General features: G+C 33.5%; 1 protein-coding gene across 3 annotated transcripts; it reads left to right on the forward strand.

Moving 5' to 3' along the window:
• The first annotated feature begins 2309 nt into the window (after positions 1-2309).
• LOC143203813 (uncharacterized) lies at positions 2310-25625 on the forward strand. Of its 3 annotated transcripts, XM_076416106.1 has the most exons (18): positions 2310-2636; positions 3079-3198; positions 3253-3339; positions 3395-3524; positions 3585-3786; positions 3844-3992; positions 4551-4668; positions 4729-4856; positions 6536-6719; positions 6774-6938; positions 6997-7689; positions 7749-7914; positions 11382-12571; positions 14793-17330; positions 20201-20251; positions 20321-20383; positions 20899-21044; positions 24975-25625. In XM_076416106.1, exons 2-14 carry the CDS (start codon positions 3090-3092, stop codon positions 16779-16781), a joined length of 5310 nt encoding a protein of 1769 aa, XP_076272221.1. In that variant the 5' UTR covers positions 2310-2636; positions 3079-3089; the 3' UTR covers positions 16782-17330; positions 20201-20251; positions 20321-20383; positions 20899-21044; positions 24975-25625. The 3 variants fall into 3 exon arrangements, with proteins under 3 accessions (XP_076272221.1, XP_076272219.1, XP_076272220.1); XM_076416104.1 differs by having other exon boundaries at positions 6536-6938; XM_076416105.1 differs by having other exon boundaries at positions 6536-6938; positions 20899-20961.
• The last annotated feature ends 1212 nt before the right edge of the window (positions 25626-26837 follow it).

Below are 26837 nucleotides of genomic sequence, written 5' to 3' on the forward strand. Positions count from 1 at the left end.
ATGGGAGTCCATATGCCAAACTTTGTGAAAGTCTTGACTTATGAAGAGAAGTAGGCGTGCAGACCATTTTCTAGGTATCTACTGATAACGTCTAAAGTGCTATATACTTGTTAGATTGTTTCATGATCCTCTCGAAATCCCAATTGGTCAATGGGGATTAAGTTTTGGTCTTTCATTATGTTTAGTATATTTTTTTCATTCAGTTACCAGTTACTTCCTATTAGTAGTCTCCTGGGTTATAGGTCATCCTTTCCTGTGGTGGTTCCATCATGTCATGAGTATAATGCCTATCATTATACTATTATTTCACCACGTTCGAACCCCTCAAAGGAAATTCAATCGTTTCAATATGTATTTTCTAGTAATTATTTAAACGCGTTTTGGTCCATACCATAACCATAGATTTGGGTATCTTAAATAAACCAAATATTTTTTTATTTTTTATATCTTTATTAGTATTTAAACAAATACAAAATACTGCTTTGTAGCCAAAGCGGTTAAGGCGGCAGGACGGTCCTTCTACTGTCCTCGAAGGTCGTGGGTTCGAATGACGCTGGCCTCGGATGTACTTTGTGATTGTGGCTGTAATTATAAATATCTTTAGACAATCGTATAAAATCCAACAAGGAATAGCCAGGCAGCTAAGACCGGATGTCGTCTGGGATGATTTCTTAGTGGTTCGGAGCCCAAGCTAATTGATATAAAGAGGCTTTAAAATATATTTGAACAAATAATAATAAGTTATGCGCTGTTAAATTTGGGATAACTATCCGAACAAAATCCATGTAGTACTAATTTATATCTCAGAGAAACCAAAACAGTAGAAATTCATAAAATGTTGACCTTTTTCTTAAATGTTATTTTTTAAATAGTAGAAATATATTTCAATTGAGAAATAATAAGGGCAGGGTTGGGTAGTATTTTAATTACTTGTAACTAGATACTGACACTGAGGTATATTGCATTTTAATGTTATTGCATCAGAACTAAAGGAGTGCATAGAAAGAAGTCATGTTAAATTTTAAACTGTGACCTGAAATAAATAGAGCCATATTAACTACCATCCTAGTTACAAAATACGCTGGTTTCCAGAAAGCATTCCAACAGATGAGAATCAAATAATACAAAATCTTACAATTCATGCCTTAGAGGCAAATTACACAAGCATGAACATAAGGGTGTAACAGGAAGAGCAATTATAAAGAGGCACAGTGATCAATCACAGACATCAGAAATGGATTTAATCATCTTTCCAAACGACAAAATACAAAATTGTTATCAGCCTTGAACGCCATCCAGATGTGGATGTTCATACAATAAATGTACAATGGATGTTCATTCAAGAAAAATGTGTTTATACAATATAATGCAAGTTTGTGCACATCAGAAAGATTATTTATAGTCTATTTATATATTGATTCTTTAGCAGGTTTTTCATTACCCAACAAGAAGCTGTTTATTTAATATTTAATAATCTAGCTCTCATGAAGAGAAATTCTTCTTTTACGGATTAATAGGCTGAGCTGTATTATTTTATTTACATAGTCTAGCACTTTCTGTGCTGTATTTTATATTCTAAATACACGACTTAAAATTATTTTATATTTCGTATTTTAAATATATACAAGATAGTATTTTGTATGAATTTTATATATTATGATTTATAGAAAATTTAAATGTAATGACATGAAAAAAGTGCATCAACATTTATTTTCTAATTGTGAGTTTTAAGTTACTACGTCCCACAGTTAACTATTTTTTGAATGTTGATTGTTGGCTAGCAAATATAACCACAATATTATTCAATGCCTATGATCTAATATTAAATGAGATTGCATTAGACTTATATATATAAAAAACAATAAATCGAACTCGACTATTGTTTGACTTGATACTGGCATAGTAAATTATTGTACTAAAGATTTAGAGTTTAGAAGACTTAACAATGTATACTACAATTTTTTATGGTCCATACAATTTCATTATAATTTTAGAACGTATTTTTTTTGTATTATAAAATAAAAATAAAAATTATTGTAAGCTCAAAACATAGAGAATAAAATGCTCTATGATATAAGCATTGCATATGTTTGGTTGCATATACAACCGATAACATTTTATGATATTATGTATCAAAATCAGAATATCTCGAATCGAATATAGAAATATTTTATATTAAAATATTACATATAAATATATAGTATCAATAACTGTGTTCATATATGTGTTCTATAAATATTTATATAGTACAAGCAACAAAGTAATTAATAATTTAAACTGTTGGTTATCCTGTTATATAGCCGTTTGACATTTTAGGTATTGGCGATATTGCTCTAACATAAAAGTCAAGTTCCTTTACAAGAATGTGTTGTATTTAGATCGATTTTAAGATTTTAAAGTGTTGTTTGGTGTTTTTGTGAATTGTTAAAAGTGATTTGTTAATGTGGAATCTTCTTGTGAATGTATAAGTGTATTGTCGTTATAAGATGTATTGATTTCCCCAGTTCCAATAGAAATCCTAGACAGCAGCCATGTTTGTTATTCTCCTCTACTATTTTTAGGCGTACGAGTGACATATGCAGCTTTGTTGAAAATTGACTGTTTATGGAAATATAGCTAAATTCAAAACAATATCGGTAAGTCTGATAGATATTATCCTCTCCGAACAAAACTTCTTTGTTATTGTCGTATACCAAACGTCAGTCAATTCCTGGTCCTAGCATCAATCAATAATTAATGTGTTATATTATTATTCTTGGCATCATTTGGTATAAATAGGGAATTCTTAAGTTTCGGTCCTGTTTGGAAGCTCAGAGACGAAATAATGTCTATATAACAAGGATTTGTTATAATAGCCTTAAACTTGAAGTTTTTAAGCCTGATATATTTGTTTTGTCAACAATCACAATTTTAAAAGGCATTATCAAAATGCAAAATGTTCTGTCTAGGCGTTGTTGTATTCTAATTGAATATGCTGATGGCATTTTTAAAATGCCTCAGATATAATTAGTGGTTTGTTTACATGTATATTCTATTTGTTATGTATACCTTTTCCAATAGAAATTTATTTTATGTTAGATACTGACATAATGGATTCGGTGGAGTGGTTCAATAATTTCAATAAGGAGGAAGATTCAAATAGTGCAGAGAAACATTCTAGACCACCTGATACATTACATAATATAGAGCAAGATTTAGGTTAGTAAAATTAAATACTTTTTATGAAAATGCATAATGACATTCATTTCTTAGTTACCACAACACCTCCTCCTGAGCAGAAGCCTAAGTTATTTATTAACAAGTCTGTAAAAAATGACCCAGACGAGGTGGTATCATTAAGTAAGTCATTTAGTTGACATTAAGAGTATTAAGAGACTAATTAATTTTATTTAAGTCGATGATGAGGAAGAGGAAGAGGCTGTTGAAAGTTATAGAAATGAAACTAGAGAAGCTTTACATCAACTAGTAGGATTAGAATCAGAGAGTGAATATAAATTTATTGAAGCTATAGAAAAATACAGAGAGTAAGGATATATATTTAAATTGAATATAACCTATAACCTAAAATTTGGATTTTTATGTAGTATTTTAGAGTCACAAGTTGAGTTGTTTTCGGGTAAACACTTAAAAGAAGCAGTCACAAAGGACTTAGTTTTCATCACAACTAATTATAAAAAAATTGGTATCATGTATATAGAGAAATATTTGGATATAATGAGCGAAATACTTGTATTTGTCTGTGATGTTATTAGGAATTTTTTCACCAGTCAGAAGTATCTAAATATGGTATGTTTCTACATAATATTAAGGTATTCTTGAAAATGTTGATTAATTTTATTGTAGAAAGTAGTAAAAAGGGAGTCACGTAGGATAAAAATGTTACTAAGGGATTGTTTGTTGAACCGATTGGATAGGATAATGCACATTTTACTGAGGGTACGGGTTTCGACTGATGTTATGGAGCACCAGGTATTATGGGCAGGTATATTCAGGTAATTATTGCATTAAACATTTTTTAAATGTGTGTCCAAAAGATAAATTTTATAGTACAATGGAGCATTTACATTTTTATGACTTAGCAGATAATTTTATCAAATCATAACAACCAGGTAGGAATTCTCTATCAATCAATAAAAGATAAGGAGTGTAAAATGTGAATGGGCCACATTGTTCATAATATTATAAAATTTCATTTTCATTTAGACTAAATAAAGGGTTAGAGGATAAAGCAATTTCGGTTTTTTCATGTTTTTCAAAATGATTTTATTTAGATAAATTTCAAAAACTATTAGTGATGGCTTCATTGCTAGTGATTGGCATATAATACTTACATATTAGGAAAAACCTAAATTTCGTTTTACGCTACTCTATATTTACCATTTTGACTATGATATTTATGTTATAATTCATTAAAAAATATGCTTTCCTAATCTTAATGGAGAATTATTCATTATGGTTGCATGATGATTGAATGTATTAGAATATTGCTTAGAGCTTTGAAATTTAAAGCCTTGAAGCTCATAATTTTTATGTTTTCTTCCATGTTCTAGGTATTTCCTAGCTAGAGTGTCGACTTATAATAATAAAGATAACATCGTCAGAGGCTTTATCATTTTCCAAAGATTGAAAAAGAGCAGGCCAGAAAAGGAAGGTCCCACCATTGAATCGGTGAGGTCGCCCCATAAAATTTTCTTGTCATGATTGTTAATTATTTAATTTTTTCTATAGTACATGTATAAGGTTCTCAAAAAGACTAAGAGGGAGCTCAGGAAAATACCAATACTGGATGAGATATTTGAGAAAATGGAAAACGACCCGTTATATTCCGTCAGGGATATGTGTGTGCATTATAATAGGTAGGACAAAATAATAGGTGGATATAATACTAGGTCTGTTCAGAAAGTAATCGGAATATAGAAATTTCTTGGGCTGTGCTGGACTGATTGAAAAGTAGTATAATTTCATCGTGGAAAAAATGACACGTTATGATACAGTTAGACAATTGTTGATCCATACTGTTGTTTGTAAATTAAAGAGAATGAGTATAAGAGACTACAGGGAAATTAACAAGATGTAAGATATGATTGGCCAGTTGAGCGCAGGCGCACTTCATTTCATTTAATCATTTAGTTTCGTTATGTTTGATGGTAACTAAGGTTGTTCTTTAAAAAACAATTTATCACAATGCAAATACAGTTAACAATAATTTAGGAGATTTAATGGAATTCAAAGTTGAAAAGCTTAACCCAAAATAAAATCAAAGTTGTATCAATAGATACTTATCATGTTACTCAAATTTACTAATATACCTTTCTTCTTTAATAAATTACTGAAAACAATATAAACAAAAGCTTTTAACTAAGGTATTTAAAACATTAATGAAAATGAAAGAGAGAAAATAAAGTTTATGTTGAATATGGTAATTTCAATATCGAAGTAACAACATGGGTATATTCAATTATTCATATATTGTTGATGTATTTCCTTTGCATTGGCTTTCTTTATACCACCAATATCCCTATCTATCTTGTAATTTTATATTTTTCATCTAGTAGCATTTATATCCTTGTATATATGCGCTGTAGTGCATATTCTTTCAATAGTGTCTGCAACACTGTCAGTACTAATTCTATTATTAGCCTTATTAAACGTATTCTTGCACTCTGATAACCATTAGGAACAATGACACTAACATTGATAAAACTATGAAACTTACTTAACATACTTTACGAAAGAATATTTACATGTGAGGAGTACATCTAGAGTATATTATAATTTATTATGAAATTATAATTTACGGATTTTTATTAATATTTTTAATGTTAGTTACATTTCTGAATGGATTTTATATGAGTAATGTATAGTATATAATAATATATAATATAGTAATTTATAACATATACTTACTGGGATTAATGTATATTCATAAACTCAATTTGTCAGCTTCACAGTAATAATTTTCTATATCACTAATAAAAAACTTGTTTTGTTATTTTTTTATGAATTTTATAAAATTTTCACAAACATAAGAAATTGACAAGTCTATAAATACATAACCATAGAATTAGCACATAATGAACACAACTTCTTGTAGATTATCGAAATGTGCATGCGCTAAACCAACCAATCATACAAGATGTATTATAATCTTGTTCACTTCACATCATTAACTTTACTACAGTCTCCGAACAAGTCGTATTTTGATATTAACCAAGAGCATTTCAGTACCAACCACTTATGTTTAATTATCCCACTTCACTCAGTGGCAATAATTTAATTTATTGTCTGCTAAATTCCTCTATGAAAAAATTACTTATAACGCAAAGCCTATCATAAGTGTTCAATCAAATCGTTATAAATTAAAAATACTAATTTGACTAAGTGAAGTACTGTATTTTAAAAGCGCATAATGTGTAAAGAGGGAAAGGCTACTTTAAAGGGGAAAACATTAAAGCCTGAAAGAAATTCTGGTTATTTTTTGAACATATCTCATACACAGATGAATTGTACTATCCTCATTTCCTATTTACGTTAGGTATTACAAGAAAAAACAGAACGACACCTCATATTACGATGAGGATAGTAGAAAGAACGTCGTCGAAACCGAAGTGTTCGACAGCAACTGGAAACCCCGATGCGACTTGTCCCAAATATTCTTTTCGAACCTCGCCAATTCGAATTCGACTTTCTCCCAAATCTTAGCCGAAAGGAAACCGATGGTTCGATTTGGAAATAATAGTTTTGGGTTTTTGGAATCGAAGAATGTTTTTCAGGAGGGTGTGTGGGGTTGTCCGAAACGACCGGACGCGCATGATAACGATATATTCGGTGGGACTCACATGAAGTCGGAACACAAGTTGGGCATCAAGACAGACATTGTTATCTTGGATGACGACAGCGATGATGACGGTGTCGTGCTGGTTTCCGAAGATATTAAGGTAATTTGTCGTTCATGGTGTTTAGCTTCGATATTTTATGTTTTTTTTTTCTTTATAGACTATAACGGTACCAAGTGATAGTGACAATTCGAAGTCGTCGTTTTCGGAAGACCTGAAAAGCGCACGCGTTGGCGACATGGTGGAGGCTTCCGCGCAAACTGAGGAAGAGCAGGAATTAAGGATTGTCACTCCCGAAACACCCGTAATAAAGGACAGTCATACGAATGAACTTGACCGGCCTTCCGTTAACCAAGACAATATCACCTTGAAGGAAAACACGACAGAACCGAACGAAAATCAAGTCCAAGCTCCTGTCCCGGCTCAGACTATAGAAAATCAGACACTCTCAGGTAGCAACGAGACTCAAAACAGTGACAATACTCAGATAAGCGTCAGTGTGCCATCCATGAACGAAAATTCAAATACTAGCGTCGATGATGCAACGAAATATGAAAAACCTTCAGATCCAACCATTTTGGAGAACGACCAAGACAGGGAGTCCGTTATATCAAGGGAGAGTAGTGATGAAGCCAAGCAACAGAGCAAGTCTGTAGACAATGTAGTTCAAAAAGAATGTGTCGTGAGTGATAAAACAGTGGAAGAGAATGATGTTTGCGTGCAGTCGAACCAGAATGAAGATATTCAGAAGACTTCGTCTGAAAATACCGCTACCAGGGACTCTAATAACGATAACAGTAGTTTAAATAAGCCTCAGGATGAATCATCAGTAGAGTTGCCCATACAAGCGGAGGTATTTAGTTTTTTGAGAGGTGCTTGTGGAGTTTTTATGTATCATATTTTTACGTTTAGTGCGACACGACCGATAATAATCCCATCGACAATCGTTTACTGAACATCCAAACTCCATCCAGTAACGGTTCGATGCTTCCTAGTTTCGAGACCATTAACGCAGTCAAAGCCAAGGCTTACTTCGATCAATTTGACCTACACTGCGGTAGGTTGAACGGGATTAGTGGTAAGTACAATTCTAAATAATAGGTTCGTTTACTGAATGACTTCTTGAGTCAAGATTAATACTAATATATTAGTATTTTATATGATTTTAAGATAATTAGTGAAAAGTTGTCATTTGAAATACGTTTTTAACAATTAATTATAACTCAAATTTAAATGGAACTTATTGCATTCTGGTTAAACTTCATAATAAAGATTTTTCCTCACTAAATAACTGTCAAAGCTAACATTAAAAACACAGCTTAGGTTTGGAACCTTCCTTGAAATTCTAAATTAACGCTCTTCACCGGATTTACCAATATGGCGTACCGGGAATATTTTCCTAAAAAAAGTTATAAAAACGGGCGTTTCGCGGTTAACTTACATTTTTCATAATCCAGTGGAATTTAAGCATTTTAACACCTTTGTGGTCACTATTAATTAGGATTCGCTATAACTCAACAGTATGACACAATTATTTCATTTCAAACTAACACACAACACCAAAATTTTCACTATGCCGCTCACACCGTCAGCACTAAATATACTGAATATTTTCGAACCAAAGTCCGTGATATCAAAAAGATTATGTTCACCTATAGTCTATCCAATAAAACAGCCAATGCAGGCCTTAAAAATTTATGGCGTCAAAAGTCACAATGTTGCCGCTTCAAATTGGACTTTTGGTTTACAAAGTTTTATTCTAATTACTATTAGTAAGGCATTGAAGAATTTTATAGACATTTGACAATAGGGTCGACCACTACCAACATAAATCGATTTTATAGATTGATTCGCTTACATGTTCCGACGCATTAGCTTTGTGTCCCTTTTTAACTAGGGTAAAATGAGAAGAAAAAGATCCGCTTGGAGTTTAAAACGAATTCTACATTTTTCAAACTGCATTGGCTGTTTCGTATTTATATGATATTCTTGATTTTTGGCATCAACGCCTCTGGCGGATGTAGTGTCGAAGCTCAAAAAACTGTTCCCGCCTTCCTTTGAAGTGACCAAACCGCTCAAATCTCAATATGGAAATCAATATAATAATGAATATTAAACATAACCGAACATTATGTACCATATTTCTTTTGGGTATAGTCTAACATATCAATTGAAGGTTTACGCTAAATTAACAAATTGTTAAGTTTAATTAGAAAATCAACTAAATGTTTAAATAGTTCTTCACCGCATTATAAAAACAAGTTTTACTAGAGCCAGAGATAAAAAAAAAGTTCATGGTTATTTGCCGAATAAGAAGTTTTAGAACATTATTTTAGCACTATCGAAAATTTTTAAGACAATGTTTTGTAAGTTTCTTTTTAAGAAGATCAAATTGTAATATCAATTGTATTCAAATATATAATTTCTGCAACTGATATGGACGAGCTTTGATTATTTTTATAATTTAATGAACGGTTTTATTAAAAGAAATCCTATCGGAAAATGATGTAAGGTTTAAGATACTTAAAAACTATTTTATTTTAACCATTTTTCCGGAACAACCGGGTATACGGTCATAACGTGTTATATTATATGAATTACAAAAACCAATATCAGAAAGATATATATGGCTTGCTAAGAGATAGTAACCCCATGTCTAAAAAATTGGTTTATGTCATAAAATATTAATTACAGTTGTAGAATTAATTTCTTTTATATATCAAAATTGTTGCTTATATTAATTTTATTTCATTGGTTTAACTTGAGGATATTTTTGAACTCTGAATGTATAAAAGAATACATAATAATGTCAAATTTGTATTAAATCTAATTTAGATAGTGCTTAGTCATCACCGATAGAAGTTAGTCATCCGTAGCATTGTTATATTTAAATATTTGGGATTATAAAGAAAATATGTTTTGTTTTAATACAATTTTTGTTTGAAATTGCATATTCCATTTGATGATCTCTAAAATTATTTAAGTAATACGATAATTAAATTTAATATACAATTGTTAATATGTTTATTACATACATAGAAATGTGTATTATATAATAATATGAATATGACAATGTGTAGTTATATGAAATGAAAATATCTTTGTGTAAACTATTTTTTTTAATTCAATACTAAATTCATATTATGTCTTATCTTCAATTGTTATCATTTTCCTTTAAAACTATGTAATGAAGCAGTTCTATATCGTATTCTTCTTGTAAGGTTTCCAATAATTTTGTAAGGAGATAACAGGCTTTTCATACATTTCATACCTAATAACCACTGTCTCCTAAAATGCAGTTTAATATCAGATTTTTTGCTAATATAGAAGTTTTTACTACCCTACTGTCCTTCTGAACTTAAATATTAACCCGATAGTTTTTGTCACCTTTCAGGAAAATTGCGAATTTCATCTCGAATGAACAATCTCTTAAGGGTATCCATGAATCGACCCATTTTTAATACCTCCATAAGAAGTGAAGCGCTGTTCAGTCAGGTCACGACTCATGTGTTAGAACAAATAGTAATCAAAAGAAGCAAGGTGTGGAGAATACGGCGGGTGGAGTAACACTTCCCGTTTTAATATTTCAAAATATGTTTTCATAACATAGTTTCATTAACATATGGTCGAGGTATTGTCATGTTGAAGAATAACATTGTTATATATTTGCTTGTATTCGTGCCGTTTTTCCCACTATCGAAATGGATTCTTGTGTTACTCCCAACAATTCTGCACATTCTTCTTGCGTTTAACAGGCATCACCGTTGAGTAATGCCTTCAAGTCTTTTTTGGCTGTCCAAAACGTTCTTTGTCGGTATCAAAATCAATACTTTTTAAACATGTTGGGTACATGATACATGGTATTCACATGTTGAAATCGATGGAGCATGGTTATCTTAAGTTTCACACAGCATTCCATGGCTTTCAGTCGTATATATAATACAATACAATAATGCGATTTACTAGGTACAAATTCAGTATTCAGTACAATTCATTCTTCGATGAAATTTTAAAATGAGGCTTCAACACGAAGTTGGCTACAAATGTACCGGATGCTATCTAAATCACAGTAGTACCACCTGTTTTAAATGCTTAATATTAATTTATAGACCTCATAATGTATCTAAAATGTTCGATAGATGGGGTATCATCATTTTGAAATATAGTTTTATCCAAAATATCTTCATTTTTGTCTTTAATTTCGTGATAAAATGCGTATAAAATTTTATTTGTTCTCTGTTTATTTAATATATTAATATGTTTAATTACAATGTCTGTGTATGAAAGTACCCAATTTACAACTAAAGTTAAATGTTAAGATCTATCTATACTGATTTATTACTTACTTTAATGAGATTTTTATGTAGACCTTAATGAGACTTTAATAAAAATAGGCTTCTCTCTGAACAGCTTATAAGTTCTTAGTAGTCTGAGTTTGGATATGATGATATCTGATATCATTCTATGATGCATAGCGGTAAACGAATCTAATGTTTCTTTTAAAGTATTATCATTAATTTATATCAGAAAATCTTATATTTTCAGAATCGGACGATGCTAATGCTGCCCGAAGGGTCATCAAAAATAGAAATAAATCCGAAAAACAGTTGGAGTGCGACTCTACTGTTGAGCGATTGTCTATCGCCAACAGTAGCGAGGAGTCTTTGGGCTGCGATCCAGACGAAGCAAACGCCGACACTAACAAATTGTCAACTATCAGTAAAGCGACCGGCGAACCCAAAGCGCCTCTAAAGGAGGCTTCCTCCGATGTAAACCGGGAGAAGCCGTCATCCAAATTAATCGAATTCTTTCAGTCGTTTGCAGTCGAGGAAACCGACGCGCTACCGCTAGCGGAACTTGGTTCCGTCGCTTCCGACAAAGACAACCAGACGGTCTCGCTCGAGCCGGAGGACCAACAGGTGATTCTGTACGCCAACAGTCCGACGATGCTGTCGGTGTCCGACAGTTTGATTATCGACGAGGGTTCCCCGAAGGAATCCGCGTCGCTATCCGACTTAAGCGAAACGTTGTTGTCTCTGGATCAGATGAAAATATCCTCCGGCGATGGGGAGTCGTCAGACACCGTTGTAACAGCCAAAGATATCGAACCAGTAGTGGAAATAACTACAATTTCATCACCGCGTGACACTCAAGACCAAACTTTGAGTAAAGGTAACGATAAGCCCGAACCTAACGGATCTCTAAAGGTTCGACTGCCGTTGGTGCAGTGCGCCGAAGCCCTGGATAAGTTTCCAGTGGGGAACCACGCGTCCAAGAAGGCATCTAAAGAGGGGAAGGGTTTAAAGCGACGCAGGACGTCCACATCGAAAAATCCCGACCAGCTCAAATCTAGTCACAAGACCGACGCGGAGTCGTGGCACCAGAACAAAAGGTCGTTGGGGGCTTACCTGTCGCTCCAGAAGAACAACGACGACTCCTTGCCGCAACACACCGAACTTTTCAATTACGGCATGGAGGGACCGTTGCAGAAACCGCTCGCCAATGGGAAGAACGCCATCGATACCTGGTCGTGGTGGAACGAGGAGGAGTCCCAGTGGAACGACACGGCCTTCTCCGATTTCGACACAAACAAATCGCGCATCTCGGTCGTCCCGGACACCCAATTGTGCCAAAGCAAAAAGACTATCTATCCCAAGACTTCAGAAACCACCACTAAGAGTTCGAAAAGCGGAAATGGATCTGGAAGGGTTACCTTCCAACAGCCCAAATCTACTGTGAGTACTGTTTCGTTTTGTTGTGCAGATTTTTGTAGTATAGTGTTATTTTTTATACTTGGCTGAAATAGGTATGATGACAGTAAAGAACTACTAAAACTATAATATATAATAATAATATAGGACAAGAGGATTCTAAAAGATCACTGGTTTATATTTATTTTAGTGTGTAACGTCACGGTTTCAGAATCATTTATTTACTTATTTTGATACTCATAAATATCAGACTTCATTGCTTCCATAAATGGCTCAAATTTGCCAAAAATCTTTTTTAATCAAACTGCGGCTTTTGCTAGGCTGAATTTAATTTTTTTAGTCAGAATATATCATCCAAGAGTTACAGTACTTCAATGTTAACATTATAGAGAGGAACCCCTCCTTGTGTCTCGGTATAAATAATCATGTCTATCTGGAATTATACTAACATATTGTATTTGGATGCTTGTATGATACTCCTTAGTACTTTATTCCAAAGGACTTTTATCTCTACTATTTTTTGCAGAACTTGTTTGTACAATAGAAACTTATTACATTGGTATAATTCAGGTTTTCGTCCAATTATCTAACTAGTTACCAATGGGGTCTCTCTCATATTTTGTATCAACATTGATCCCAAGACACTATGGTGTATATGCAGTTTATTTATATGTGGGTTCACTAAGCATTGATTCACCCTCCATGTCTGGATCCAGTTATTTATATTTTTATTTGTATGTTACAATTTTTTGGTTGGTTTTTTGTTACTGCCTCCACTAGCAAATATAACAGTATCATCAGTAAATATAGCCATGGTGATATTTTCCGTTCAACGTATATCACATGTGTACAGTAAGCAGATAATTTGTCTTGTAATACATCTACCTTAATTTAACGGCCGAGAGGTAAGAGCTGTTGCTGTGTATTGCTTCTGAAACTTGTGGAAGGTCGTCTTTCATGTCAAACGTTATCGAAATCTTGGACTAACAGGTCAATTGAAAATTCCTAATTGGATGTTATTCTGATAATCTAATAGAATTTGTTATACTGTCGAAATTAATTATTCCATAAATAAAAAGTCAATAGTTCGAACAGGATGTCTGGTATATTCTCTTCTCTAAGGAATCTGCAGAATTTAGGACGCATAATTTTTGGGATGGATGATGGTATAACGATACCCAAAGGTATCTGCATTAGCCTTTAGGCTGTACATGTATATTTCCTGTAAACATGATATCCTGACTGACAATTTGGTAAATAGAGAGATCATGTGGATACTAAAAGAATGGCCACTGAATTGGATCGGGCAGTCCGTATATTGCTTATAAAATCAGCAATGTTTGTAATTTATACGGATACATACTTGTTGAGTCTTGGAGAGGTTTAGTTAAGTATCTAGGCGAAGAGGAGTGGAAGTTTAATAGATTTTTGGAACTCCATATAGCCGCGTATAGAATTTTTATTGTTCTTTGTTCAAAAAATCATACTATTTTAGGATAAATTAGGATTTTTGAGTTTGGGTACTTTTTCAAAAACTTGGCTGATCATTGGTTCTGTTAGGATTCTTGAAAGATTTCTGGCAAAATATTACATAAGGGTTTGTAGACTAAGACAATTTGGGTTAGGGCTAGAGTAGATTTTAGAGGATATAGCTTATAGAAATTGCATTCAAAAGACCAAGTTAGGGTAAAACCACCGTTATTTTGCAGATACAAATAATATTACTTTTAGTAAATTAGATTAAAATATCTTGGAGTAGTTTTTAAAAATCTGTCATCATGCCTATTCTGTTAATGCTTTAACGGCTTCATATTACTCATCAGTAATATATTTTCCAAGTCGTCCATTGGTTCTTATCAATTGTTTAATAATGTAAATTGAACCTAGTATTGTCCGATCGGTATCAGCTAGTGCTTTTCAGTTTTCGTAACAGTAGACCGACCCGGACTATCATTTTTTTCTGTAAACTTAGTTGAGTTGTAAGACACCAGTTTGAGTAGCAGTTGGCCAATTAATTCTTGACTGTAGGTTCCCAAGAGACAGCAGCAGGCTAGAGCCAGATCGAAGGATCCTTCCGTGGAGAAGATGAACGAGAAGGTACAGAGGTCGCTTCAACCGATTGAAATATTGTGCTGCTTGTTCAAGGAAAAACAAATGTCAAAGTCGCATGATAATAATGTTATTATTGCAGAAGGTACGTCAAATCATTTCACGCCTCTAACGCGTCTCTTTTTGCCTGTTCCAGGAAGAAATTCCAAACGAACTTCCTCAAGAGGAATCGTCTAATTACTCAAATTATAATTTAAACGCTTTATTTTTGTCTGCTAATAATTCGAACATAACTAACGTAAATTCAGAAGTCTATAGTAGCTTAACCTATCACAATTCGAATAGTTATAATTATGACGCGCTCCACGCCAACCAGGACGGTTTGTTCGTCGGTCAAGAGACGCCAGAAATCAATCCAAACCTGTTGCACGGCGAGAAGAGTGCGAAGAACGAAGAATTCGGTGCGATCACCAGAACACTGAACGACGTGAACGCTGTTTTGGATCAGGATCAGGCCGTGTTCGTGGGCCAGTGCGGCGACGATACAAACGCCATCTCGGACTCGACCGCTAACGTCCTCATCAAAGACTCGAACCTGTTCGACGACAGCTTGGTGTCGGGACTGACCGTGCCCGAGGAGAATGCGTACTTTAATGAGTTAATACAGTCGGACAATAAAAAGATGGACGCATCCGGTAGAAATTTCGACGCCCAGAAGGTGCAATACGTGCAGGTTCCCCAGCAGGCCACGAGCCAGTCCTATTTCGAACCAGGACAGGGTTACACCGTCTCGTACTATCAGGATAGCGCGGTTGCCGAGACCCAAGCCATCACGACGAGCGCCGTGAAGCTCTCCAACACCACCCAAGCGGCCGCTTATTATCCGGCAGCGGCCACGAGCATGTCCCATAACTCTCAGTTGCCGCTAATACAACCGAGCAATCTTTTTTATTCCAATCCCTTATCGGGTATCGTCCCCAAGACACAGAGTGGATTGTCATCGTCCAAAACCAGCAAATCTAGTTCCCAGTCGGAAAACGAAGCTCGTAAAACGCCCAAACCATCGCGACATCCTTATCCCGGGCTCTATCCGACGGTTTTAGATTCGAAGAAGGCATCGTCGTCGAAATCCGCGACCGTCAGCTCCAAAGCTCGCTCCTCTCCCAAGCTGGAGGACAGCAGTTTCAAATCGCGCTCGAACAATCCGTCTCCCATCTTCTATAGCGCTCAGCTGGAGGATGCGATATCCCAAAGCTCAGCCGCTGCGACGGCGACCTTAAAGGATCCGAAAACGCTCAAGCTCGAGGAGGGCGCACTCAAAGCTCGCTTGAACGCGGACGAGTCCTCTCCCGTTTTCCTCCCCAACCAGCTGGGCGAATTGGTACAGAACGCTCCCGTCTATATGGCTCCCGCGACTGTTCCCAACGCTACCAAGCTCGAGGACAGTCTGCTGAAATCCCAACTGGTGCCAAATCATTCGGCCACAACTTACTATCCCAGTCCCGTGCCTACTCTGGGAGAGGTTGTTCAAAACTCCGCCTCGCTTCAGTCCTTTCTGGCCTCAAACGCGTCCAAATTATCGAAAATGGAGGAGGTGAAGGCTCAATTACCTCCCAAGAAGAGGAAATTGACGGACGAGGAAGACATGAGCCTGTATCTGGCACTGAGCGAACAGAAGAAGCTGGAAGACAACATCTCGTATCCGGCCAAGCGGCAGATGTCCATCGCCGATTTGCAGAGGGACTTGCCCAAAATAAAAACGCTGGCCGCACGGAAACTGTACCCCGACGGGACGTACCCGGATCAGGGCTACTATTGTCCGGACGAGTACGGCCAATACGACTACAACAAGAGATCGGTGATGAACGTGTACATCAACGGACTGAGAGAGTGCTCGGCCAATTATCCGTTGTGTCTGATGATCGGCACCGTTCACACCTGCATGAACAGTCAAAACCCCGAAAACGGACAGTTTAACCCCGAACAAGCGGTCGGCGACTCGGCCCCGACGTACGAGGCGCCGCCGCAGCCGGTCCAGCCGGCGCAGAACCTTCAGAAAAACACCCCGACCGACATGTCGCAACAACGAACCGCGGTAGAACAGAGAACTAAGCGAGGGCGAAAAGGCGCCGACGGTCAGCCCCCCAAGAGGGGTCGAGGACGGCCTAGGAAGAACGTCACGTAAACTGCATCCAAAACAGCGACCAAGAAGAGACCGAAGCAACACCTAACGGCGTCGGTCGAACACAGAACATTTATACATCAGTATTAACGATATTTAATTTTATTATTCAGTATTTTTAATATTTTCGTTTTTAAACATATATAACAAGTATGGCTGTGTATGTAAATCAGGTATTTTAAAACTTATTTTTTAAGTTATTTACGTTTCTTTATAAAAAAAACGACCACAGAAGATAGAAGACACAGAGAACATAAGAAGAACGAAGACTTTGATCGCAGGGCCCTTGGCGAATGCTTGAAGATTACGGCAACGATAATTGTCACCATAACGATATTTATTATTTCTCTCACTAATTAAAATCGAATCTAAACTTGTTAAGTTTTTTTTTAATATCAGTAGTGTTTTTAAATTTTGTTTTGAATTATTTGCGATGGAAAAATTCCGAAGAAGGAAAAGAATAACCGGTTTTTCTTTTTTAAGGACATAAGCCTAAAGAAATTATTAGAAAACAGAATAACGGTCAAGCTGTTGGAAGAAAACGGAAGAGAGGTGAGTGGTTTCTTGTATTTATATATGTAGAGGGAATGTGAATTGATTTTGGGGGATATTTTCTGTAAGTTAACAAACTCCATTGCTATGGATCTCTTGTTAGTGAAGTTTATTTATGAGGTCAGCATGTCGCAATGTGGCCGCATCAAATTTGATTATTGGTGTATTTTGACTCTGACATAAAATTCGTAAATAAGATAATAAAACAACTTTATAGTACATCTAATGCATATATTATTGAAGGACTCAAACTACAGTTAATTATGCAGCCACAGTAGTTTGTAGATTTTATTATGTTTGTATTGCACTCACCACCTATGAGATATAGTTCTAGGCGCGTTATTTATATAGTAGTAGCCTCTTAGACCTAATCCACCTAATCAACAATTGTATATCTAAGTAATGTATTTTGCTTACCTTTTTACGTTTGGTTTTTGTTTCCTTCACTTCGCTTCACTGTTGCTGTGTTTACCTTGTTAAATCATTTTGACATCGCTGAATTTATCCTTAGAGTCTTGTGTTACTGCCTGTGTACGTTTTTCTTTATAAAATTAGATTTAATCACTGCATGATTCCATTACTTTTGCTATATCTGCATAACTGTTAGTAAAATGCGCACAAATCTTTCATACCCTACAATACAATTTTCTACAGTCATATATTAATTATATATTCATCGTTAGTATTTCCACATGGAATCATGTCATGTTTACTAACTCTGCTCAAGAATAAGCATGAAGAACAATATATCTGCAATGAGTTATTAAGAAATATGACTTGACTACAAAAAAATAAAATGTTTTAATAACTTTCACTTTTTTCCATCAACTTTTGTTGTCTTTACACTCTTTTTATTAGCCTAAGAGTGAAACCAAGTTCCATTATGAATATCCATCTTGTCTACTTACTTAAATTTAAATAATAAGTCTTGCTTAATTTTATATGCTTTCTAAAATTCTTTTCTCTTAAAAGCAATGTCCATTAAACCTCTTCGAGGATTATCTTTACGCCATTTAGTTACTTTTTTTCGTAACAGGTTATGAAAAAATTACTTACATCCTTCGAAAAACTGCATATTCCTAAGTTTTGTATAACTGCTTTCCAGACTAACAGTTTTCTCTGAAGTAATTGTATTGAATTATTTTTATATCGAAAATACTACTCATTATTTTTAAAGATTTCATAAATTTGATCTCTGTTAGAGTTAAGATGAGGATGTATCCTCATTCGCATGAGGACACTTTTTTCGGTGTTTTGATTCATTTTACAGACATTTGACAACGAGACGAATGTTATAGGCTGATTCTGTTACAAGTTCGGGCGCATCAGAGAGCACTCTATCTCTTTTTAAGTAAAATAAAATGAGATTAAAATAGTGTCAGATTTTAAAACTAATTTACAAATTGGTATATGCAATACATTTGACATTTTGATGACGTGTATTTTAAATAGACTATAAGTTAATAATCTCAAGAACGATGTTTTTTTTCTCATTTAAAAGTTTATAGGTACGTGTGTTTGAGTTTGATTTAGTTTTATTTTTCAGTTTTGTGTTTTTATCCTTAAAATGTAGCTATAATAATACCCCCTAGTTTAGGCATATCCCCAGTATAGAGTAGATAAAATACTGCCTATTCATATTTCTTTTAATTCAGAATATTCATCTTATTTAGTTCTGAAGAGTCTTTTGAACATATAGGAAAATAATATATTTTAATATTGCTTTGGAACTATTTTGGTCAGTTTATACAATTACTAAATAATCCTTTACAATTATTTAGAGGATCGGTATGATTTAACATCATTTAGTTTTTTACCAGAGTTTGACATTATGCCACTTTTTGTTTATTCCGCCACTTCCCAGTTGATTTGATCCATGTTACAGTTGATTTCAGTCCAATGATTGCATTATATAGGTAGGTAAGCTTTGTTGCTGTTTTTTCAGACAGTTGTATTAACAAGTATTAGATCAAATTCCACTGCTCTCTTTGGGTTCAGATTTATTATATATTTTTTATGTTTCTTAAATCTTTCACATCTTTGGTTAATTCTTTTGGGGTAGCTGGTATGATATTGTAATACTTTAAGTTAGCACTGTTCATTAACTTTGCTTTGAAATATGTTATGCTGCCTCCTGCCCATTGTTTATTGTTGCTTCATACAGGACAGATGTTATAGGGTTCTTGTTCCTGATTGTCATCTAACGAGCAAATGGTGAGCAATTGGACCGTTTTATTGTTAAATACAATCTTAATTATAGGATTTCTATTTTGTTGCTATAATCTTTTGGCTGTTTTTTTTTCGCCCATTTTTCGGGATCTTTGATACGTTGAGTCATGTGTCTAAATCACTTTGGTGTGTTTGGATAAGCTGCGTTAAGTTTTCAACTTTTAGTTTTACCGTTGTTCTGACATTGGTACTTCATGGAAGCTTGTAAATTCTGATGAAGAAGAAATTCTTCTTGAAGTTGCATATGGATTTATAATATTTGAAAAATGCTCAGTTGAAATACATTTATCGCAATAATGATTTTATTATTGTTTAATTGGCTCGGGAATTCTTTGTTATCTGTATCGAAATTACCACTTCAAAATTAAAATCGTTTATAATAATTTTAGCGTTAGAAGATCTTTACGAAAAGGGCATTTTTTAAGTTTTCGACGACAGTCTGAAATATCATAATTCGGCATCTTCGAAGCTGAAAAGAAAAATTTTGTAAAATATAGTTACAGAAGTGTTTGCTATATCACCCTTTGCAAATCCCTTAAAATTAATTCGCAGCCTTAGTATACATATATTTATTTGACCATGAAATGTACATTAATTTAAAAGTTGTGGTATATGTTATATATTTGTACATCTTGGCATAGTTTCAGACAATGGAGTGGATGACATTGCAGTTGGGCCTAAGAAAAAAAATGGTAAGGGTTTCGAAACTTGTTCGCACGTGGTAAAAAACAATTTTAATAATGTCTTTTAATTTTTTCCAGTCTACAAACATGTTACCATTAATAATAAGCTAATGTATGACAATTTTAATGGCCACTCGCAGGGTAAGTTCTATAATCACTGTAATAAGTATTTGAATCTACAAGTATAAAATGTTTCTATCTACTTAATTAAATTCAGTAGTCTTTGGTGGGAAAGTGTTAATAAATGAGGTCATGAATTATATATTTGTTACTGTTAACAGTAGAGAAAATCATGTAAAACTGATGTGTGTACTCAGTGTGACTAGTGAATGTAATATTGAACGTCAGCCTTTGAATTTTCTGATAAAATTTAGATATTTTAACATGTTTATAATACATAATTTATTTTCTGGCGTTTAAATTAAATTAATTTTTGATTTCGTAGAACAAATTTAAATAATAGAATGTCATATAAAAGCTCTTAAACTATATGCTCTAAATATTGTTGTTTGATATTTAAAATTGGACTTTAGTCCATGTCATTAGGGACATTATAATTGACTTTTATTCATAAAGAAGATGGATTACTGTTAACTGAATTATCTTCAAGCAGCCCAAGTTTACAGCTACAACAAATATATCTTTTTTTTTTTCAGGCAAGGCAAAACTTCTGAAACCAAATACTATATCATCTGGCGGTGGCATTCTTAAAGCAACTAGTAAGTATAACTAATGAAAGCTGTTAGTCACGCCTGCACAAAAAATCAACCGCAAAACTGTATTGGCCTTTAGAAATAATCAGGTAATTTATTATGATAAAGGGATAATTTTCAGTCAATTAAATGATAGGGTGATTAGTTTCAAAACTAGCTCAGTTTCAAAACTAGCTCAGTTTTCTTTTTACGAGATGCAAAAGCATTGCGTCATTGTTCATTACTAATTCGAATTAGTTTGAAAGCAATCTGCTTATCTAATATTTATTTTCGATTAATAAATTGAACATGACTAAATTATATAGAACTATATACAATAAAGCTTAACTATAAAAATCAGAAATAAATAAGCTTGAATTAAATACACCTGAAAATACAAGATGCTAACTGAACATACATACTTCGAAAACTAAAAATAGAAATTGTAAAGGACAAGAGATGACAGATAGATGACATAATTTCACCCAAATTACTGAAATGTATTAGTAGAGGTCAATGTCTTATATAGCAAGTCACATATCGCATCCGAAAAATCCGAATGGTCAAATATTATCCTTATGTATAAAAAAAGACAGAAACTGCTCTCAAATTACAGAGGTATAAATTTCTTAAGTACGGCAATAAAACTGAAAATTAAAGAGAACAAAATTAATATCCTACTATCCTCAACGGACAAGGACAACAAGGATTTTTTCATAAAATAGATAACAGAAAAATCATTTGAATACCACAGCGAACATGCGTGTGGTTTAGTGATTTCGAAGAAGTATCTGATCGTCTGAAGTTAAAGTATATTATGCATCTTCTTTACAACGAGCAAATCATACATAAATTTGTTGAAACAATGGAAAATATATGCGAAACAAATCAGATTCAAACCAAAATAAGAGGAGTCCTTACTGAATCAATAGTTGTGGCTTGTTATATTCAAGAAGATGATTCTCGTAGTTCTCTCCTGTTCACCATCGTTATGGGCAATATATTAAGAAATGTATCTTTTACTGAAAGGATACAGAATGGCTAACCATGTATTGGTAGCAGAAAATATAGACGATGTGAGCAACTATTATATTGCACTGCCAAACAACTTAATATGAAGATATTAAGGCTGACAACGCCAGAAACGCCATTAAGGTGCAGAATTAGAATTTGCAGGTATATTTAATTACTCGGTAGTGAGAGAGTAGTAGGTAAGAGAACTGGCTACAAGAGCAACAAGAATAAAGGTGAAATCAAGAATTTACAAAGTAGTGATAAGACCTATTATGACATACACAGCTGAAAGTCAACTTTACACAAAGAAAACTGAACAGCTACCATAAGAGAAACTAAGGATACTTCATTGGATAACTGAAAAAGCGCTCTTAGAGAAAGAAAGAAGGGAACATCGTTGTCCAGGACTCTCTTATGAATGATAACCTAGTAGCAGTATCATGAAGAACAAGATGAATGTTCTTTATTTTTATACCTAGTTGATGTATCTGAATTACTTATCAGATCAATTGAAAGAAGCTTGATCTTATTATGTCGTTGTGTATATACAGGTCTATTATAAATGTTTCAGTCGGCTTAGATTACAAAAGCCTTGGTTAAATGGGTTAAATTTGCAAATATTGGGTGTGTGAAGATGTAATCCACGTTTCTATCCTCAAATTTAAATATGCATTCATTCTTCAAAGTAACTTTTATTTAACGAAGTTAAAATTATTCTAAAGAAAGACAACAAATTCAACAAAAAGTAGATTATTTTTTCACCAATTATTTATGGTAGTACATAGTTGTTATAATTAAACAAGACGATAAGACTTGTTTTTCTATTCTAAAAACTTTTTGTAAATTATGGTAAGGTAAAGTTAACGTGTTAAAAAAGCCGAATTTTGAAACTAATCGCCTCAAACAAATTTAAAAATGTCGCTGCCTAGTACGTACGTCTTGAAATTATTGGTTTAGTATTGAACTGCATTGTATTTATGTCAATTATATATTCTTACTTCATTTTTATCGGTGATTTGTATAAATTTATGTTAGCTTTCGTATTTTATAACAGAGCGGTATTAGAAATTAAATATTGAGACCATAATTAATTTTTTGATACAATCTATTGACTGTAATTTTTAATGCTATCAGACTAAACAACGATCTAAGCTGTCAAATTCGACAGTTTTAACATTTATCTACCACGAGTAATAATATAATCGTGGGATATTTTTTTAATTTATTTTTTACGCCCTAAGAGCGCATTTTTATTTATTTTTTTCCTATCTTGGTTATTTTACGTTTTGATTTGAAGAAATTAATCTGTGAGTTATAAAACCCTTATGGAAGATTTTGATAACGTTCTATAACATCGATTACCGAGCTTGGTTTCAGATATGTTCAAAAAGGGATAATGTTAGTAAACTTCTCGAAAAATCAAAAGAGTTTGAAAAACACATGAACATTATTAGGCATTATAACTACTCCTATAGCAATAATTATAAACCTACTCCAACTTTAAGTTAGACTTCCATAACTTTAACAACTGAAAAGCCATTGCAGATTATTTCACACCACTTGAGAAAGCAGCGTTCTTTGCCGATGGGATAAGTCTCTTTAAGAGAATATTTTGGAACAAAAAGGCCTAAATAAGCTGGTTTTAAGACTAGTTGTTTTAATTAAGAAGCTTCCCAGTATATATTCTATTAACAATTTTGAAATAATAACTATAGTGTATTCAATTTTTTTTGTATATACGTCATCTAAATTTCTGACATCAAAACATCGCAATGTTGACGCATCAACTTAGTTTTACTTCAGTTTGCCTTTGACATACAACGAGATTCTCTAATCTAAATAAAATAATTGAACAAAAATGTTATCAAATATAATTTATTTTAACCTTATAGTACATTTAAAAACTACAGTTAATTATACAGCCATAATAGTTTATAGGTTAACCTTTATAGATAACCGTTTATCACTATTGCTTTCAAGAATTTTGCATACGTCTGACAACCGGACGACTTTGACAGGCTCACTCGTTTACATGTTCGAGTTAATGAGACAGGATTGTGTCTCTTTTTAACTATAATTAAATGAGAAGGAAAATATTGTCTGATTCTAAAACGAATTTACAAATGCTGCTGGCAATATATTAAACATCTTGATGACGTATGTACAAAAAAACTTTGAATAGACTATATTATGGTTTGAACCTTTTGAAATTGAAGGCAAAATGCGTAGAAAACTTACAGATATACGGAAATGCTGTAAAACTCATTTCCAATTGCTGCTATTGCTGATATTAAATGAAACCAACTACTCCGACATGTACGAAGGTCACTTGTATAGATTGAATGAATAACCGTATAAGACTAATCAATAAACCCCATAAAGTAACTCCCTTATTTCAAATCTCTCGACCTCACAATGAAAAATGTATTTAAGTGCTTGCATCCAAAGTCATCTATGATGTGCTTGGTCTGTTTTATTGGACGGGATATATTTTAAGATTTCCTATTTCATTTACGGCAGTTATAGGAGAGTAAATAGAGAAAATATAGATTTTTTAAACTGTTAACACTGGAACTTATATAACGAAAGAGAGATTAAAAAAATGTTTTAAGAGTAAATGAACAAATGTTCATACGCTAAAGCTACCTCAAAAAAATTATTTGAGACCCTGTAATTAAATGTCGTCAAATTAGTTTCATCTTTTAGGCCATTCTTTATCATCAAGATCAAAATTACCGCTTTTAAAACAGCATCACCACCAACTTCTATATTTATTTGATAAGTTTCCGAAGCATATAAAATAACGAAAGTTATGTAAAATAAATTATCGCATGTTCATCAGGGCGCTTTTTTATCATCACTTGGTTGAGATCGATGCGACAAGGCCTGCTTGATGCAATAGTGGGTACATAAATGAATAGCGGAACAGATATTGTTTTGATAGATCTGAATTTGATTTTAGTACAAGTTAGTTCCCATCTAGTGTCGTTTAGATTAAGATGATAACAAGTCACTTTATTTTTCAGGCATCCGCAATTACTCAGATAACTCAGCAGGCGGCACGACTGAGAGGAGTGCGAAGAGCAAGATGATTAAACTACCTCATAAAGAGTACGAGGACTACACCAAGACCTTCGAAAATGGTCATAACTAATGATTTCGGCCGTACTCCTTTCGATTGGGTAGGCATTCGTATCAAGTGCAATTAGGAAATGCGATGTCGTCGTCGCCACTGACCCTGAGCGTGATCTGTTCCGTTTTCTGAGCTGTGATTCGTAATTAGTAATAGACGCAGTAGTCAAACTACAACCCGAATTTTAAAAAAATTGTATCAATTGGTATTCGCTGTTCTTCGTTTCTATACTGTTCTAAGACTGGATATTCTTTAACTAAGCTATAATTCACCAACCTTCCTGTGTATATGTAACTGTACATTATTTTTAACTTTTTGTAGTATATATCGTGTATATTATTGTACATTTATTTTTAATTATTCCAGTACAAAAACGATTTTTGTACATATATGTATATCTGTATAACTGTAAAAATTTAGTTGTATATTATAGTTATTTTTTATTTATTCTATTGTACATAAGATTTTTCTACGTCCTTTGGTGATTTATTTTAAATAAATTGTTATTAACTGTGTGTATGTTCAATAAAATTCTTTATCCAAATTTATGGAGTTTGTAAGTTTATTCCCTACTTGAATCTTACTTGATATATCCAATAATACTTGAACAGACTGATTCGTTCTAGTTACTTTCACTCATTAGAATGGTCCAATCTTATCTGTCGGGAACTATAATTGTAGAGAAACTGTTATTCTATGGTTATAGTCTTATAGGTATGCTACGACGAGCGGTTTATATTTTATCTGAGATTTGAGACATGTTTATATTAGTTAAGTGTGAACCTTTTTTCAAGAGACCCTGACGCTGAATATGATACTAGAGCGGGTATTTTTTAGTAGTTAAGCCCTTGTATCAACAGTTTAGTGGATGGTTCAGAATTATACCATATCTTGTTTAATTTAGAATTTTATTTAAATAAACCCAGATATATCCTATTGTAAATGAGACCCTTATAATGTAAACACATCTTACAGATAGGACATAAAAACACATTTTTTTCCGAACAGTTCCTTATTTATTTTTTTTTAGAGTCGGTCAATTTTTTTTTGTTAAAAATATTTTATTTTTCTCTTTTTAGTATTGCATATTTACTCAGTAAATTACACAGTTATTTTATTTAATATTACAATGGAGAGGCCAAGTAACGGTGCAGGTCGTATAAGGAAAAAAAGGAATAAAGAAGCATTGATTGAAAATAAGGAGCGCATCAGACTCCGAGGTCCACTGCCTAGCCTAGGTGAGTTGACAAATGTTCTAACTAAACAACAAAAAGTTATCGAACCCGTGACCTTCATTTGGGATCTAAACGCTCTAACTATTACACCATAAAAACAGTTGTCTGCATCATTTCTACGAGGTCTTAGCGTTTAAAAAGCAAGCTGAATGGCTTTTACACTGAACGGCTTCCGATTTTCCGTCACATCAACTCAGCAATAACATTATACCCAAATATTTGATTAATTTAGATAAAAAATATATGAAAACTTTGTACGCTCCTTTGAAATTTGAGCATTTCCCTCCTTCCCCCAACACATCCTGATTTGGTTCCAATAGAACCACCTGGTGACGGAGAAAAAGTAAGTTAAAAAGTGGATGCTTTCTGTCTTTAGAATAATTAACAGCGGCAACGATAAAAAGGCCATTTGTGCCTGGGGCCTAACAATGATATAATAATAAACAATTTTGTGTTAAAAATGTATGTCAATGCTGTCCAGAGAATATTATTTTTTCATAGAAAATATTAAGACAGAGCAA

This window comes from Rhynchophorus ferrugineus, unplaced genomic scaffold (assembly GCF_030347505.1).
Source record: "Rhynchophorus ferrugineus isolate W39M unplaced genomic scaffold, kcgeb_rfMv2 rfM10, whole genome shotgun sequence".
Taxonomy (NCBI): domain Eukaryota; kingdom Metazoa; phylum Arthropoda; class Insecta; order Coleoptera; family Curculionidae; genus Rhynchophorus; species Rhynchophorus ferrugineus.